General features: G+C 36.2%; 1 protein-coding gene across 5 annotated transcripts in view; it reads right to left on the reverse strand.

Annotated features, from left to right (window-relative positions):
- The window catches only part of LOC137399641 (E3 ubiquitin-protein ligase RNF8-like), a 36,456-nt gene extending 16,471 nt beyond the window's left edge, over window positions 1–19,985 (reverse strand). For all 5 annotated transcript variants that reach the window (XM_068085829.1, XM_068085827.1, XM_068085826.1 and 2 more), the window contains exons 1-8: window positions 19,873–19,985; window positions 13,082–13,209; window positions 5,937–6,050; window positions 4,087–4,226; window positions 3,324–3,507; window positions 1,641–1,760; window positions 848–922; window positions 692–766 (exon numbers count right to left, since the gene is read on the reverse strand). In XM_068085829.1, coding sequence (XP_067941930.1) covers window positions 692–766; window positions 848–922; window positions 1,641–1,760; window positions 3,324–3,507; window positions 4,087–4,226; window positions 5,937–6,050; window positions 13,082–13,159 — 786 coding nt within the window. In that variant the 5' untranslated portion in view covers window positions 13,160–13,209; window positions 19,873–19,985. The remainder of the gene's footprint in view (window positions 1–691; window positions 767–847; window positions 923–1,640; window positions 1,761–3,323; window positions 3,508–4,086; window positions 4,227–5,936; window positions 6,051–13,081; window positions 13,210–19,872) is intronic.
- Between the last annotated feature and the right edge of the window lie 88 nt (window positions 19,986–20,073).

The raw sequence follows: 20,073 nt of genomic DNA on the forward strand, positions 1-20,073 counted from the left end.
GCAAGCAATCGCGTGATTAGCAAGCAATCGTGTGATTAGCAAGCAATCGTGCGATTAGCAAGCAATCGTGCGATTGGCAAGCAATAGTGCGATTAGCAAGCAATCATGTGATTAGCAAGCAATCATGTGATTAGCAAGCAATCGTGTGATTAGCAAGCAATCGCGCGATTAGCAAGCAATCGTGCAATTGGCAAGCAATAGTGCGATTAGCAAGCAATCATGTGATTAGCAAGCAATCATGTGATTAGCAAGCAATCATGTGATTAGCAAGCAATCATGTGGTTAGCAAGCAATAGTGCGATTAGCAAGCAATCATGTGATTAGCAAGCAATCATGTGATTAGCAAGCAATCATGTGATTAGCAAGCAATCATGTGATTAGCAAGCAATCATGTGATTAGCAAGCAATCATGTGATTAGCAAGCAATCATGTGATTAGCAAGCAATCATGTGGTTAGCAAGCAATCATGTGATTAGCAAGCAATCATGTGATTAGCAAGCAATCATGTGATTAGCAAGCAATCATGTGATTAGCAAGCAATAGTGCGATTAGCAAGCAATCATGTGATTAGCAAGCAATCATGTGATTAGCAAGCAATCATGTGATTAGCAAGCAATCATGTGGTTAGCAAGCAAGCAATTAGCGAACAACGGTGCTGATTTCAAATTCAAGCAACTCATCGACGACTAACCTTTGCCTTTTCAAGTTCATGCTCCTGTTCCTGTAATTTCTTACTCATCTGGTTCGCATTTCTCATTTGTTCATCCTACAATCATATGAGAAGATGCAGCTAAAAAACAAACAGTAATAATTGAACACCTTTTACACCAACTAACATGTCACTGACCTTGACTTCTTCGAACTCTTTTTCTTTATCCTGCAGTCTCTTGGCCAACTCTTCTGCCTTCTTTGTTTGTTCACCCTAACAATAGATAACCACTTCATGCAAACTATTTGAAATAATTTAATCCATAGATACGCATCAACAAAACAGTAATCCCTCATGGCACACCTTTCACGGATTTCAGCACATCGCAGTTGGAAATGTTTGTGGAAAAATAAAAATAAATTACAGGAACATTAAAAAAATTAAAATACAAGGGTATGCATACATAAATCTCATAAATTACAAGCATGTGATTTCCTTTTCACAACAAACCCAATTAATCACGAATACAAATATTGAGACCAGATGAAGCCCAAACTAAGTAAGTGTATTCTCTGGCTTAAAATACGGGGACTCAAGGTGGAACATTAAGTGGAATATACGTTATAGGTGGCATACATTATAGAAGCGTCTACTGTACACACAGTTTAATTTTTGTAAGCAATGCTAGGCGAAAGCTTTACAACAAGCATGTTCTGTGTATGCTAAAAAATGTTTTATTGGATTCATTAGTAGGTCATGGATGGCGTAATGATTGTTCTGGTCAGATATCATAGAAAGCGGAAGGTAAAAGAGAACTCAAGGTTTATGTATACTAGTAGGATTGAACAAATTTTATTGTGTTGAGCACTTCATTGTATTAATCACAAGATAAATTTTGCCACCTCTCTAAGCATGCGTAGGGACTCCCCAAAGCACCCTATTTGAGTAGGACTCGCTAGTGGCAAAAAGCTGCCCTTGGTCCAAGAGATACCTGTAGTTCAAGCAACTGCTGACGCAGAGCCTCCTCTTTCACTCTCTGGGCATCTTGTTGCTCTCTGAGAACTGCGAGCTCCTTTTCCAACTCCATCTTTTCCATCTCCACTTTTTCATGCTACCATAAGAAAAATATTTAGTTTGAACTTGACCTAATTTACAGCATGAAATCTAACCTGTAACCAGCCTTGAAAACAATATAGCAACTATGGGACCTTTTAATTAGGTATGCTAAGATCTATATCATCTTCCAGTACAAGCTTTGGCTAATTTAAGGAAAGGTTTAGACACAAATGACACATTGTTCAGTAGTGTACAAACAAGTAGAAGATCAGTTTGGAACAACGACTGATCTCTTTCGATTACCTAACTTTGTCCAAAACTTCAACTTTTCATTACGTAACGAGGCAAAATGCTACACCATCTCCTCCGGTACAACAATTTAGTACAGTAGACAAAGTGTTCGCAGAAATTTGGGTGAAATCATTAATACATCGTCTTTTGAATTGTTCATTTTAGTTTATTACTAAGATATGACCTTGATCTACTTACCTGTTGTGCATAAGGCTATTATATTTTCACCTTGAATTGAATGAGACATCTGTGCACCTTCACAAGCAAAGGATGGGTTACAAATCTACTGCTAAACAGACAGGACAGAGCATGCCTTGCTTGTGAAGGTGCACAAACACCACTCCTGTACTTTCTTCAAGGTGTTTAGCCATTTTCGCATTGAACATTTAGCGTGAAAACACATCAAGCACCCACCAAATTTATAATACTCAAAGCTTCCCTAATAAAAAAATACTCTCATCGCTGGCTGTTATGTCTTCGCCTATGTTAATAGTGTCTAACTATGTTATGTCTTCTCCTATATTAATAATGTCTAACTATGTTATGTCTTCTCCTATATTAACAATGTCTAACTATGTTATGTCTTCGCCTATGTTAACAATGTCTAACTATTCTATGTCTTCCGCTATGTTAACAATGTCTAACTATGTTATGTCTTCCCCTATGTTAACAATGTCTAACTATGATATGTCTTCCCCTATGTTTACAATGTCTAACTATTCTATGTCTTCCCTTATGTTAACAATGTCTAACTATGTTATGTCTTCCTCTATGTTAACAACTATTTGCCTAACTAGATTATCTGATGTTATTATATGTCAGTGTAAATACCTGATAGTTTTCAATAATCAGACTTAGTCAGTTTTACATTCCCACGGAAACTGGTGTGATGGTTTCTGTTTTAGATAAATGTTTTTAAAGGATGAAAATTTTTTCCGACGAAGTGTTTGATGTGTATCATTGTATGAACTGTGCAGTACGGAGTGGTGAGACAAGGGTGAAAACCAAATTTATGTCACCAAATGATTGGAGCGTTAATACATTTGACTTTGAACACAGACTTGGAAGATTAAAATAAAGTCTTAACCTTCCAAGTCATGACCAAAAAAATAGAAATTTCCTATCATGGATGCTTTAAAAAGAAGGGCAAAACTAAGTGACAGTGCAAACCAACAATCCTTAATAGTTGACAACACCAGACTAAAATATTCCATCATTGTTAAAGGATAAATGGGTAAATGTCAAGTATATGTCCATTGTCACGTGGCTTAGTACATGAACTAATAGAAAATTGGCACGATTTTTAATATATAAAGAAATATAATACCTCTGCTTGTGCCTCAGCTGCTTCCAGGGGCTTTATTTCTACCTTTAAAGTCGACTCACTCCTTTCTGATGATTTTTCTTCTGATGAGGAAGTGAGATCGAACAGCCCTGGCTCAGATTTCGATTGTTTCACATTTGCAGGAGAAAACGTTGGGCTAAGTTTCCGTTTCCTGTTTTCATCAAAGCTATAAAATGGAGCCCATTGAATGTTACTGATGGGCTGTTGGATATAATCAGTTTATTACTACTGATAGTTCACTCAGGTTGTTGGATATAATCAGTTTATTACTACTGATAGTTCACTCAGGTTGTTGAATATAATCAGTTTATTACTACTGATAGTTCACTCAGGTTGTTGGATATAATCAGTTTATTACTACTGATAGTTCACTCAGGTTGTTGAATATAATCAGTTTATTACTACTGATAGTTCACTCAGGTTGTTGAATATAATCAGTTTATTACTACTGATAATCCACTCAAGTTATAGTGTTCAAATTGTTGATGGTGGTTCACTCAACTTGTGCTAGTTAATTGTTAATAATGTTGCACAGAGTTATAAAACCAGACATCAACAGCTAGGAACCGAGTCCACCAAATTTAAATTTAGAGTTGGTATGAAATGAAATCTCAATAAATTAGGTCAATACTTTCTACACTGTAAAGAGCAGTGGCAACAAGTAATGTAGGAATAAAAAATACTTGGCCAATTAACATTTGGTGTTGTAATCAACACCACAACAAAAACAACATACAGAACTCACGTAATTTCATAGATGAAGTATTCAGAACCTTTCTCGGTTGGGCCAGCTTTAAGCCCAAGCTGTATGTGGTCATGACTAGATAAAACTTTGCTAGCCCCAGATGGTAAAATAACTCCATTTACATGTATTCGGTTAACCGCCTGTAACAAAAAAAAAGATTGTAAAGTATGTTTACACTTTGAAATAGCATATTGACAAAGAGCTTTCAAACTAGTGATGGAGAATGGGCAGTCAAATAGAATGTCAGAGTTGAGCTACAAACAACAATCAACACGTTCTTCTTTTAAAATTATTTACCACAACTTAAATAAGGTGACAAATGTCCTTAAACTTGACAAATTTAATTCCTACTGCATTAAAGTTATTCAATAAGTTAAACGTTGACTTGCAACAAAATTCACATTACAGTTATTTGGTATCAAAAGATTCACCATGTCTTACTCTGCTGTGTTGTAGGTGCCAAATATGTGGAAATGTGATTACAAGCTCTTAAAAGCTAAAAACCGAACAGTTAATCGCAGCCATCATGAATACGCTGTAGTTTGGAATCTCTTTATTTCGATGACGTATTCAAACATCGTGGTTATTGTTTTGACACATGATGTTATCACATGAAATTAAAGGCCAATAAAAGGCTCAATATAAAACGTCTCGTAGCACTAGTTTAAGACAAACAATTCGGGTTCTACCGTAAAGCCCGTATCAAATATAAATGCTCGCTACTTTACAGTTTTCGTTTCAGCTTGGTTATGTTTTCTTGTGCCTAGCATTTTGTTAATGTCATATTATTTTTCTCATGCTAATAAAAAGAATATTTGGGAGTAGGAGGAAGCCAGCTGGGTCCAGTATATCCAGCTTCTTATCCAGTTCATAAATACTGTTTCAAGGCATTACATCTGTCACAGGGTCAAACAGCCAATAGTCTCCAGCAGAGCCATTGAGTGTAATGGCTCACTCAATGGCTCTGGTCACCAGGAGCACAATCAGCACTGTAATGTACTATATGACAGAATTTCTCTGTTAGTAATAAAAATTTTTGATCAGCTTTTGTCTGTAGGACAATGAGACTGTTTGAGAGCTTTCTTTTTTTTCTGCAGGTTAGAGCAAAGGTGTAAGCTCTGAGCAAAGTACATCTAACACATCTGAAAGCACATCTAGCACGTGAAATCTGTATCGCTGTTGACAGAATTGGATAAGAAGCAGAAATGAAAGGATCTTTCTTAGCCTAAACATATTGTCAGCATGACCTCTCAAAAAGACCCAACTTTTTTCTTGCAAAAAACTTGGCACATTTTTACCCTAGACCACCATCTCTAAGCAAAAGCCCTGACAGATTTTCAACTTGCAAACGTGAGCATTCAGGTACAATAACCATTTACAAAGCTCTTTTAACTTTGATATAAAGCCTTTTGTCATGCTGCATAAGATTTAGAGCAAAGTAATTACAGTAACAGGTGTTTGAGATCTGATTCATCCACAACAGTTTTATGCATGTTTAGAAGTTTTCTCTATTTTCAGATGCTTTCATTCATCAACCTGTTAGAGAATCTAGCTGTGTATTTCGACTATACTTCTTCAACTAAAAACCTTCACAAAATCCTCTTCTCTTCCAACCTGTTACTCTCTAGAAAGCTAAGCATCTTGTCCTGTGACCACAAAAAGTGGAGACCACAAATCTTTACCCTCAAATTTAGCTAACACCTCAAAGTGTTTTAGGTGCTCAAAGTATATTTGCCTAGCCTTTCGTAAAACCAAGTGTCTTCACTGATTATGTAGATTACTTTCAAGAATATCGAGGTACATAGGCTATGAATGTGTTATGGATGTGAGGTGCCAACCAATGTATGTACCTGTTGGTCTTGTATTTCATAACCAGTAGCGGTTTTGCGAATGACAGCATGTCGTCGAGATATACAGAGACTCTTGATACAGACTGCATTCTCTAGACTTCGACCTAAAACTATCTGAAAAAGATTAAATATGATAAGTTCTATAGTTCATTCAAAAGCATGCAAATAAAGAGTAATTGATTAATGTGAAACTAAGATTTTCTGCTATATATTCTTTCGTTGTAAAGCACGCTAGAACCATGCTTTACCTGCATTTTTGCTTAACTTGTTAGAGACTTGACACCTAATTGTTAGGATCTTTCCAACTTAAATATATGTGGTAGCGTCAAAAATGTCGGTTTAATGAAATTAAGACCGACAAAAGGCTAAAACATCAGTCATACACCTGACAAGGGTCCACTAGCGATAAATATAAGATCGCTTCATTAGCCAATCATCAGCACAAAATTTTTATATAGGTTGTAATAAATGTCATCACTCGTCAAACTCGTTGTCTGTGATCTCAAAGTTAAGGATTTTACTCTATCATTAAATTGCATGAACATTTACTAAATTAAAATTTTAACATCGTTACTTTAATGAATTACTCGATCGACACGTTATATTGACGAACAACAGAATTGTAAAAACGGTTCAAGTTCCTGCGAAGGTGACTCTGAATTTTCTGAGCATCAGGTGGTTCAAGTTTGGGGCAGACAGCTTATAGTTAGAGCTGACAGGCATCAGCATCGTTATGCTACAGAGGAAGATAGGAGAATGCAGGTAAATTTATCTTTCAATTTGAGCCTCCTATTATAGATATACTGTTGTGTTTACATTCAGATTATATTTCCCTGTTTGAGGCTATAATGTAATTTCCTGTGCGCGCAAGCGAGATACGGATGCACGGTGAGTTATTGATGGCTTCTTTTTAATCCATAGCATCTAGCAATACAATGGCTTAGATTGATGAATATACTAAAGGTAATAATTTTAGTACTCATGAATACATTTACTAATTAATTGAATTATAACTTTTTGCTATCACCAATCATTGTTTTATAATTTTTTATCGTTTCACCTAGCTATATTTGCTTCAAATTTTCTTTCACAGTTTTAGCTAGCAAATTAGATTTATGATTAGACTTTAGATGTTCACTTCTTACTTGTAGAAAGTGAGCAAAATCGATTGATCAATGCACATCTTCAACTTCCAGAACCAAAGCTTCGAATCGTTGGCTTGGCGTGCTTATGCTAGAAATTTATTTTTAAAATTACACGCAATCTATCTAACTCCCAATTTGAAAGCTTTCAGTAGATACGCGCTAGAATGACATATCTATGAATGCCATATATTTATTGCACTTGTTTTATTTATTGCAGTATGTTTATGGTAACCCATCAAGGAAGCGGCTTTGTCAGTGTGGAAACTGCCATAAATGGGAAAGTGAGACACGAATGTGTGCTTCATAAACCATGATGTTTTATTTGAGTTTGCTGCAGTAGATAAATTTGTCCTATTGTATGAGCTGAAACTATCTGAGTGGCCACCGCTTAGATGGATATTTTTAATAAAATCTTTATGCAGAGATGAAAATTTGTTTGCTTGTAAAAACTATATAAAAAAATAATATTGTTAAAGATGATGCAAAACATGATTTGCAGAACATTGAGTACATCATAGATTCGTTGACACCTGTGCTGAAATCTTGTCTGATAGATGGATTTATGAAGCGTAATCAGAGCTGTATCACAGGTACTTTTGCATAGCTCGACCATTTATTTAATACTTGAATCAACTAATCAAATGTGACCAGTGAATTTTTTTCTACAAATTGATACCAATAATGACTCAATAACGTTGACTATACAATGTACATGACTTTTAGGGATGCAGTTGTTTTCGCCACATATTATTTTCAAAGACGCAACTTGCTCATTTTTATGGAGCCTTATAATGCCCTGTGTTCTATGCTCTCAACTCGAGTTGGGAACATGCTGAAGTTTTACAGTACATACATAGTTTAATTTTTATTAGCTAACGGGTGCTTGTTGGTCTACCATAGTTAATACCACCAGATCTACGGTTATGCTACCGTAATACCAGTATAATATTGCACCTTATTTTTGCAAATTTGAGTTTGTAAATATAACTCGGTTCATCAACTCAGATTGCAAACTCGGGGCACTCTAATTCGCTATATATTTTACTTAGTAACTAGTTTCCGGTGTTGTAGCGACGGAACTGTGCCGATACAAAGACCTAATTCTACCTAGTTTGGTTGACATAATTACCATAGACCGGTAGAATTGGTAGTCGGTACTAAGATGTTTACACAGCATTTAGAGGAAGCTAATATGACAAGTTTTAATTGCCCTTGTTTAAGGCGTTTGAGGCATTAATAAAAATCCATCTGTAGCTGGATTTAAAATTTTATTTTAGCCAACATGAGCAAATACAAGATAAAATGTAAGCAAATAGAGCCGTGTAGGACTAGACTTTTATCGCAATAACCGATGTGAATACAAGAGATAGAGACAGGTTGTATAACTCGTTACATCATTTTGGTCAAGTCTGGGCATATTTTTTTTGGCCTGAGCGTTTTTACCGCTGTCAATTTTTTTCGATTTTAATCTGTAAATATCTTGACAATGAGATCGTCTAACACAACAAACAACATATCAACTGATAGACAAAAAAAAATACTTTTTTTAAAAATCAACTCAAATTTGATGCAACCACATCTTTAAGAGACTAAACTTACTGAATATGGAAAGAACTGCTCTTGCCTTTGAAAAGTAATGTAAGTACTGACACAAGTATGCCTTTGTACAATTTGCAATACTTGGCATCAAACTAGGTATTACAATCCCTCTCCTAGTAACAGATCACAGCGCAACAGTCACAAAGCCAACAGTTCCTTCAATGTCTTCATTTACATTAATAAAAATTATCTACTGAACCATAAACAGACAAAGATGTAAGTGCAAAACCGAAGCTGCAACAAGTGAATTGTCAACTGAAAGATGCACCCTGACATTCAGACACCCAAATGTTTTACACATAAACCCTCACATTCAGTTTGTGACTACTGATGTAGAAAATAAAGCAAACAATGAAGTTTTGATCAGGTGTAGATTACAGGCTTGGCAGATGCTTATTTGCTTCTGAAGAAATTAAAGTTGACTAAAGTAGACTAATTAGGCTACGTAAGATGAGATCATTGTGGCACCATGGTCAACAGTAAGATGAGATCATTGTGACACCATGGTCAACAGTAAGATGAGATCATTGTGGCACCATGGTCAACAGGATTAAACTTCAAAACTCCACTGATTGCCAACTATATATTTCCAACGACACTATCCTATGTGAACTACACCTAAGAATTTGCTGGTTGGCTTTGAAGAAGTCACTTGACCATGAACTACCCGAAGCACACTGCTACTGATACTGTGTAAGCCCACTAGCACTCTTCTCGTTAAGTTCACTAAATAAATGTAGACAACTGCAAAAAAACCTTTTTCTCAATAACTAGAGCAAAACATAATCGAGATTCCAAAATATTTTTGACTCATGCTTTCAACTACAAAATCTTTTTTATAATTTTGCTGTTGTTTAGTGTGCTGGCTAGGTTCCTTAAGGAGAAAGCATTCATGGAAACCCCCAAACAAAACTATGGTTGTTATGTGTATTCACAGGTTATCTTTGAGTCATTAAAAATAACATCAGTAATTTGGTTGGTAAACAATCATACGCACACACATACAAATTCAGGGTCTATGTACTTCAAAGATATCCATCATAGGAACAGAAACTCATAAACGCAGACTTGTGGTACAGCACGATCCGACCAAGAAATGTGTCACCTATCACTATCACCATTGGCCCTATGTAGTTGTAGCAAGTGTTTTAATATTTGTGAATATATACATGTAATTTTTATACATTCATACCTTGACATATGAGTTTAATGCGTTCTGGGACTGAGCTCCTACGTATATTTACTCACGCCTAAAGGCACTGATTCCTATATAAAATCCCTCAGTAAAAATTAATCCATTACTATATTATAAAAAACTACCTAAAGAGGATATTACGGTGAAAAGAGTGTTTTCAATTGTTATACTTCAGTACCTACACTAACAAAGTAAAAAATAGCCATCGAGTTGTTATGAACTGCAATAAAATGTAACATCACTATGTACACTACTGAATAGATTTTTTACCTTCGAGACAGACGTTGTAGATAACAGCGGTTTGAGAGAGAATTGAGAGCAACACAGTCGGTACACTAAACTTTTGTGATCCTATGTAAAAGAAACTTTGAATTTTACTTAGATGAATTTAGCTCACTATACACACACACATGAAGGTAGGTTTCAATCTCGCACTAACCTTACTTCAATTTTGTCGCCGTATTTTTTATAGTATTTGTTTCCGGTTATGCGATTTTGCCTCTAATCTGCTATAACTTCTAGCCAACATTTTAAAAGCCATTTCAAACTAATCAGAAGAGATAAACCGATCAAGGGTCTCGAAAGTGGCCTCTCGCATACTTGATCATAGAGTGTAGTGGCCATCGAAAGCGGCCTCTCGCATACTTGATCATAGAGTGTAGTGGCCAACGAAAGCGGCCTCTCGCATACTTGATCATAGAGTGTAGTGGCCATCGAAAGCGGCCTCTCGCATACTTGATCATAAAGTGTAGTGGCCATCGAAAGCGGCCTCTCGCATACTTGATCATAAAGTGTAGTGGCCATCGAAAGTGGCCTCTCGCATACTTGATCATAAAGTGTAGTGGCCATCGAAAGTGGCCTCTCGCATACTTGATCATAGAGTGTAGTGGCCATCGAAAGCGGCCTCTCGCATACTTGATCATAAAGTGTAGTGGCCATCGAAAGCGGCCTCTCGCATACTTGATCATAAAGTGTAGTGGCCATCGAAAGTGGCCTCTCGCATACTTGATCATAAAGTGTAGTGGCCATCGAAAGTGGCCTCTCGCATACTTGATCATAGAGTGTAGTGGCCATCGAAAGTGGCCTCTCGCATACTTGATCATAGAGTGTAGTGGCCATCGAAAGTGGCCTCTCGCATACTTGATCATAGAGTGTAGTGGCCATCGAAAGTGGCCTCTCGCATACTTGATCATAGAGTGTAGTGGCCATCGAAAGTGGCCTCTCGCATACTTGATCATAGAGTGTAGTGGCCATCGAAAGTGGCCTCTCGCATACTTGATCATAGAGTGTAGTGGCCATCGAAAGTGGCCTCTCGCATACTTGATCATAGAGTGTAGTGGCCATCGAAAGTGGCCTCTCGCATACTTGATCATAAAGTGTAGTGGCCATCGAAAGTGGCCTCTCGCATACTTGATCATAGAGTGTAGTGGCCATCGAAAGTGGCCTCTCGCATACTTGATCATAGAGTGTAGTGGCCATCGAAAGTGGCCTCTCGCATACTTGATCATAGAGTGTAGTGGCCATCGAAAGTGGCCTCTCGCATACTTGATCATAGAGTGTAGTGGCCATCGAAAGTGGCCTCTCGCATACTTGATCATAGAGTGTAGTGGCCATCGAAAGTGGCCTCTTGCATACTTGATCATAGAGTGTAGTGGCCATCGAAAGTGGCCTCTCGCATACTTGATCATAGAGTGTAGTGGCCATCGAAAGTCGCCTCTCGCATACTTGATCATAGAGTGTAGTGGCCATCGAAAGTGGCCTCTCGCATACTTGATCATAGAGTGTAGTGGCCATCGAAAGTGGCCTCTCGCATACTTGATCATAGAGTGTAGTGGCCATCGAAAGTGGCCTCTCGCATACTTGATCATAGAGTGTAGTGGCCATCGAAAACTGGCTCGCACGCTCGTATTTTAAAGATTACTTGAATCTCAAGAAAAAAACTTGCTAAAAATGTCATCTCATATCTTGGGTTTCTCAATGTTGGGGCACTTGTATGTAGAGGTATGACTGTACATAGCAACGCTGAATGTTTGTTTTAATTATGCTGAAGCTATGATTGCACCTATAAGCGATATTAACTACAAGGTAATGAGCATCTTTTGATTACAACAGCACAAAGCAACTATTTTTTATCAATAATCTGTCCTGTCAGAAAAGTTGTGAAATATGTTGCTATCAGTCTATGAAAACATAGCTCCCAATATAGTGCATTGTTATTTCAGAACTTTACAAAATTAAATTGTGATACGTCTTGCTAGTAGCTGCATAATGGCCAATAAATGGTCATATCATGATAATTAGCAGAAATCTTTGAAAATTGCCAATTTAATTCTTGCAAGGAACAGGTCTTAACAATGCATCAAATAATAGTGTTGCAAAGGAGACACATTCAAAACATTAAACCATAACTGTCACGAACAACTTTTATTGTATTTACTAGGTAAATCAGACACGCTGATTCCGATTTTGTACTCAAAATAAAGATTAGTCCACTAACCTTCAAAGTCATTTCGGCTTTTTTAAAGCGTTTCAATATCCGTTTCGAAAACAACACAATCGGCATTACAAGCTCCGCCTATAAATATGTGACGAAACCTAGCTTTTTCAGAAACGGAAGTTAGGAAAGTTTAGTCCGATTTAGAATAATAGAGATGTCTTAAAACCCATTATTATCTAAATCCAGCCTGTAAAATAATTTCAGTTTTTTATGAAAGGGATATAAACTATTTAAAATTGCTCGCAGCTTGTTACATGACGTTTAAATGGGCTGGACGCCGAGAAAAATGAGCTCAAAAAGCGCGGTTTTATCACGAGCTAGCGTTGTTATCGCGCTTTATAAATATGCAATGCTAAATAGCTTATCTACTATTCAGAAAAGACTGATGTTATTTTTAAAGCTGGATTTAGATATTAATAGATTTTAAAACACTCGTCTCTATTATTCTAAATCGGTCTAAACATCTCTACGTAACTTCTGTTCCTAAAAAGCTAGGTTACGTCAAGTATTTATGGGCGGAGCTTGTTATGCCGATCGTGTTGTTTTCGAGACCGATATTAAAACGCTATAAAAAATCCTTTATTACTCTGAAAGTTAGTGGCCTAATCTTTATTTTGATTACAAAATCGGAATCAGCATGTCTGATTTACCTAGTAAATACGATAAAAGTTGTTCGTGGCAGTTATGGTTTAAAGGCTTGTGAACTCACTTCTTCGACATCATCTTGAACTTGAACTGTCTGTTGAGCAGGATACTTTGATACGTATTCCACCAAGACTATCTCCATATATGCATAAGATTAACGCTAAAACTTTTCCATTTCAGGGCAAATGTAGCCTGAAAATAGATAAGGGTATGATCAGCAACAAATGCATATGTTTAGTTCATTCAAGAGTGAAAGCTTTTAGTAAGTCTCAATCATAAATAATAGAACATTTACATGTATATTTGCTTTCTAAAATGTTGAATATGAGAAACATCGTTCCAAATATGCATGGACCAGAAATAAAGTTTTTAACTATAATAGATTCAGAAAGACACAAACTCATAATCGCTCTGACAACACTATATATACAGTCAAACATGGATAACTCAAACTTCATGGGACCGAGTGAAAATGTTTGAGTTATCAGAGCACTGTGACCAGTCCATGTATTTATTAGTAGATACATGTACATATACAAACTATAATATACATCAAAAGCATAAATGGTTCGTTTAAAATTAAATGCTTCTAATGTGAAGTTTAAAAATTTTTTCATTAGAAAGTATAGAGATTTTTCTATCACTTGAGATTTGTTTGTTATTTGAGGTGATGTGACTGCCAGGACGTTTTTCAGATTAAAATCGGCAAAACTTGATCGCTGTTGAAATGCTCAGAATGAAAGACATTTCATTCTGAGCATTTCAATTTCATTTTCTTTTGAGCGTTTTAACCAAGGGATAACAACTGTCTCGGTGGCTGTTGGACAAAAAACTGTTCGGGTTAATATATTGAGGTCGAGTTATCTGAAGCAATTTATCATTGAGTGGGAATGGACCAAACAAAACCTTCGAGTTAACAATGTGTTTGAGCTATCTATTTGACTGTATATATATATATATATATATACATGTATGTATACAGCTAGGACAATTGAAATGCCAATTGAAGAGACCTCTACACTGAAAACAGAAATTCCGTGGAGAAAAGTAATAATAATAACTATATATACATGTATATCCTTCTTTTCGCAAGTAGCCAACATAAATGATCAGATAAATAACAGTTTTCCTTCTGACAACAAAAATCATTTTTAAATGTCCCCTCTATGTTGCTGAAAATGAAAATACTCCTTTTAGATAAGTGATCAAAATTAAATTATTTAATTGGTTAAACTGTTTGCAAAACAACAGTATACAATAAAGTACAGTCCCAACTCTTTTTCAGTTTTTAACTTATTTCTTAATAATGTACCGATTAAAACATAGTAGAAAAACTGGAGCTACCATAACACCTCCATTTGAACGCCATGGTGCTCTATTTTTCAACACTTCCTCTATTATAGTGGTAGTCAAATAGAGGTGGCGTTCAAATAGAGGCTGGCGTTATTATTTCTAACCAGCTAATGAGAGTTTTGAAAAGATAAATTTAGCTCTTTTACGGGCAAAGCGAATGTCACTTATATTTTGCCCTCTCATTTGGGTAGAGTGACATTAACTCTTTTGGATGCACCAAATCTGCTAACTTGCCAAAAATCTTTTAATAATTACTCATTGGGAAACAGAAAAATATCTCTACAAGGTGATATATATTGCTTAAAATTAACCCGCGATGACAGCATAGCCTGTGCCCTGCTTTGCAATTTGCAGCTTTTAATTTTTTATTTCACAAATTTGAAGGCATATTTTTATTTTACATCTATATTTACCAATGTTGCATAAAAGTTCATTGCACTCATTGACATGTTTACTACAGTTTGCAGCCAAAACTAGCTTTTTATTGTACAATACAAGAGGAGTTGAGAGTGTCGATCCATTGTAAGATCAGATTACCGCAATGTTGCTATTAAATAATACACTATAAATCTGCAAATTTATTAATTATATAACAAATTACCTATCATATGCTACAAATATATATTCGTGAACAAGTGACATAAACGAACCATACTTATAATAAATGCAGAAACAGAAAGAAACTTTGTTGAAACAGAATTATTTACGTCAATTGCCTGGCCAGTTGCGCTCTGATTGTTGCTTTCGATGGAATAATTATCAACAGCAACAATGAACAACAATGTCTTCTGACCTCAACTCTTCTTCTGTCCTGCTCAATTGGTCAATATTAAGGTTCAAATATTTTTTTAGCAGAACAAAACTTTTACCTGTTGCATTTTGCACAAATGACGATAAACTTTCAGCTGAATGTGCATTGAGCACAACTTTTAGCCTAAAACTCGTCGTTCATATACAATCGGAAATGTAAACGTTTTTCACATACGTCAAGGTATCATGACCGTGTTAGACAAGCAAGCCCTATTAGCCTGACAGTTATTAATTATTTTATGGTGTTGCTTTCAGAGTTTTAACGGAAAAAAAGCCTCGGAGTTGGACAACGAGAGATATTATTGTTCTTGATGTAACCGAGTCATCATTATAAGTATGTGTGGACAATTTTCTAATGATCAAATGATGTTATGGGTTTGCGAAGATTAAATAATATCAAAGCGACAGTCAAATGGAGGTGGCGTTCAATTAAAGGTTGACCCTCTATTTTTAAACCCTTTTTCTATAGTGGCAGTAAAATAGAGGTGGCGTTCAAATAGGGATGGCGTTCAAACAGAGGCGATGTTCAAATAAAGGCGGCGTTCAAATAGAGGTGGCGTTAAATTAAAGGTTTAACGATAATCATCTGACTGCAGACTACTGCTCAAACAAATATTTAAGAAAATTACTTCAGTCATGAGAAATTAGTGATATAATCATCGTATAACACATCAATAAAAATTACTTACATAATTTTCCAATTGGCATGACACTTATAAAATGAATCACATCAAACTCCATGTACATATTTCCTGTAGCAAACATATCGAATGTATTCTGATCAATTTGGTTCAATAAAATTCACTGTTGATCAGTGTTCAAAAAATTAGTTTTGACTGCTCAAGACCCAAAATGACTTTCTTTATATATACAGCCATGACCAAAAGTATTAACAGACCTTATCGTTTTGCGATCAAGTTTTTGCTTTTTTTCAATGTTTTTGCTCTTTTACGACCACTATGTAATACCCAGACCAGTATTACCTCGTAGTTGTCTTCACACTAGACCACTTAAGGCGGAAGTGGTGTGCCTCATATGATTTAATTTATTTTGTCGGTGGTTTTCAATTTTCGAGTTTAATGTTAGCCAGTAGTGCAAGCTTAAAGGTTGACTTGCAACAAAATTCACATTACAGTTATTTGATATGAAAAGATTCACCATGTCTTACTCTGTTGTGTTGTAGGTGCAAAATATGTGGGAATGTGATTACAAGCTCTTAAAAGCTAAAAAACGAACAGTTAATCGCAGCCACACGAGACCGCCGTAGTTTGGATTTTCTTTCTAAAACAGCTAAAATTGATGCAGCTGTGTTAGATGGTTTCTGTTTATACTTTCATGCAACCTTATTCGTCGAAATATTTCACAAATATACATTCAATAAAACCATGTCTATTGTTCTTACGCGTCTGTTTTATCGTCATTTTAATGCTGTCACTTTTAGCAGTGATATCTTACAAGTTACCGTAAAAACGCGTTTAATTTTTTAGCCTTAGCTTGAAGGAGTACATATCATTGTCTGATAATCATGACGAGCCTGTTGGTCATTTGTGATAATCGAAAAGTGCTGCAGAAATTATTTGCAAAGTATCGGGTCACATGATCAGATTACGACTTGTCGATTAAACCAAACCGAAACAAAACTGTAAAGTAGCGAGCATTTATATTTGATACAGGGTCTTCGGTAAAACCCGAAGTGTTAGTCATAAACTAGTGCTACGATAAGTTTTATATTGAGCTTTTTATTGGCCTTTCAAGTCACGGGAGAACATCATGTGACAAGACGACAACCAAATTTCATGACTACGTCAGAGAAATAAAGAGATTCCAATCTACGGCGGCTTTTAGTTTTTGAGCTTTTAAGAGCTGGTAATCACATTTCCACATATGTGGCACCTATAACACAACAGAGTGAGACATGGTGAATCTTTTGATACCAAATAACTGTAATGTGAATTTTGTTGCAAGTCAACCTTTAACTTACTATATAAGTTTATAGTGTTTTAGCTGAGTGGTTATTTGTAGGATTTTTAACGCCTCTTATAGTTTTAGGTAAAAAGCTGTTAAAGTATTCACTTTTAGTGGCATGTATGGATGATGGTAGTCCTTTACTGTTTGCTCGAGTTGGAATGTGAGACTCGGATTGGTTAATAAGTTGGTCGTATGAACTGTTTAGTGCTGAATGCTTATCCCCTTCGTTAAGTATCCTCATTAAAAGTCGTAGTCTGATGTCACGACGTCTCTTTTGTAGTAGCTCAAGACCAAGCTTTCCTTTCGCTTCCATAACACTTTCTTGTCCTTTAAGGTAGCTTATAAAACGTACAGCTTGATTTTGAACAGCCTCTATATCTGCTGTGTTTTTTTTAGAAACGGATCCCATATTGCTGCAGCATAATCAAGATGTGGATGACAAAGTGACTTGTATGCCAGCAACCGAGCAGATTGTGGAGCCCAGTATAAGGCACTTTTTATCATGCCTAGTTGTCGCTTTGCAATTACTGGTTTTTCAGAAAGATGCTTGTCAAATCTTAGGGTAAATTGTAACTGGACACCAAGATAACGCATGTCTTCCACACGGTCTAGAACTTGATCACCAAGAGCATATTGTGGTATTACTCTACTGTTGTTAAAGCCGATAAGGTGACACTTAGTTGAATTGAAGTTCATTTTCCATTTATCGGCCCATTGTTACAGTGAATCAATGTTTTTTTAAAAATGATGTCAAGGTACATATTAAATGATTCCTCAAAAGATTTTCTATCCTTTAAAAACATTTATTTAAAGCAAAATTAAATCTTGCACATTGACGAAATCGATTCAGATCGAAAAATTCCAAATTTTTCCATTGAAAATCATAATTTTTACAACACATCAAAATGTGTCTAGAGGATAAACGATAGTTTATCCTGATGGAGGATGGATTTCGGTAAATTGTCGTCTTTGGGATGTTTTTGTAACAAAAATCAAATACATAACCACCCATCAATGTATGCAACAAAATCCATCTTTCCTGTTTGGTTATGAAGCCTCGCAGGTGGGGATCAATATTATGTATTACGCAATCATGATTACGCAATTATGTGGAACTTTTCATGAGATAGTAAAAAATGTAGATGAAGGGAGTACTGTCCATGCACTAGTTCTAGATTTTACTAAAGCCTTTGATAAGGTGCCACACGAACTACTCATGCGTAAACTAGCCAAAATGCCAGACATCAGTCAACAAATAATTATGTGGATCCATGACTTCCTTCTAAATCGTAAGCAAAAGGTCTTAATTAAAGGTCAACAATCTGATGAACTACCCGTCACATCAGGAGTACCCAAAGGGTCTGTGAATGGCCCAGTTTTGTTTCTCGTATATATAAACGACCTACCAGATGTTGTCAACTGTAATACCAGTCTGTTTGCTGACGATACTCTAATATACCAGTCAATCAATACTGCCAGCGATAAAACAAAGTTCCAAAGCAACATAGACGCTTTACAAACCTGGTCATCCAAATGGTGTATGTCATTTAATGCAAGCAAATGCTCGATAATGGTATTTAACCCTACTGCGGCATCTCCTCCACCAGACTACCACCTGGACAACAATTCTCTTAAGATCGTTGCTGAAACTAAATATCTTCGCGTGATACTACAATCAGACCTAAAATTTAACTCGCATATACAGGATAAAATATCTGAAGCAAATCGTCACCTTGGCATGATCAAACGTGCGCTCCACCATGCTCCAGAGAAAGCCAGACTCCTAGCGTATACAAGCCTTTGTAGACCCCATGTTGAATATGCTAGCTCAGCTTGGGACACGCCCATCAACAAGTTAGTTCAAGATATTGAGATGGTGCAGAACAAAGCCATAAGATATATTGCCAACATCAAGGGAAGAAAAGCATTACTGCTGCTCGAGAAAAGCTCGAGATTGACACACTTGCAGATAGATGTATGAAAATAAGACATACTCTCTTATACCGCATTTTGTCTAATGAAGAAAACCATAATGCTTTGTCAAGCTCATATGATGAACTTATACAAGACCAGACCTGCCAACCCAAGAGTGAGGCAATGCGTGAGATTTTGTTTTGGGGCAATTGATGTATCAATGATAGTATATATAAAATTGTGGAAATTGGGGCAAAAATCTTACGCATTTTCATTTTTTCTTTGGGGTGATTGCGTGAGTCTCACGCCCAATGCGTGAGAGTTGGCAGGTATGTACAAGACCACCCTACTGAAATGGCGACAACTAGGGCTGTGACAAGGAGAGAACCTCCTACAATATTAGCCAACAAATCAGTGTACCATAACAGCTTCCTACCACGAACTGTCAGAGAACTGAAATTAAAGATTGCTTGCTAACTGCTCTCGTAACATACCGATGCTTCTAACATACTGCTCTATAACATATAATCGTGACATAATAAGACACTACTGATAAATGCTGGCTAATGAAATTAATTTATTAGGCGCACCACTTGTTCCTGCTCTAGTGTGTCCGAAAGAAAAAGAGAAAAAAGAATAACCTGTTATAGCACGCAATGTGTATTATGATTATATTGCAATAATATTATATTTTAATATGAGCTTTAATATACGTAATATATAGCTTTAACATGCTAAATACAACACACCAACGCTAATTTCAGCCCACTTCAAGCAAAACTGTAGTCGTAGTACCTAAAAGGAACAAACCTAAATAATCTCTCGCTGTTAGTAATAACTAAAGATACGTATGAACGAGAAGAAACTAATTCGAAGCTTGCTCCTTTGCCCGTAAATTAGCCGTTCGTATTCTCGATTTTTACGTCATCTACCAAGTTTGTTGAATACAACATTTTTCGTCTGTGTACGCAAGAAACTACCATAGACAAAACTATAGAAAATACCTACATT

This window comes from Watersipora subatra, chromosome 7, assembly GCF_963576615.1.
Source record: "Watersipora subatra chromosome 7, tzWatSuba1.1, whole genome shotgun sequence".
In the NCBI taxonomy this organism is placed as follows: Eukaryota; Metazoa; Bryozoa; class Gymnolaemata; order Cheilostomatida; family Watersiporidae; genus Watersipora; species Watersipora subatra.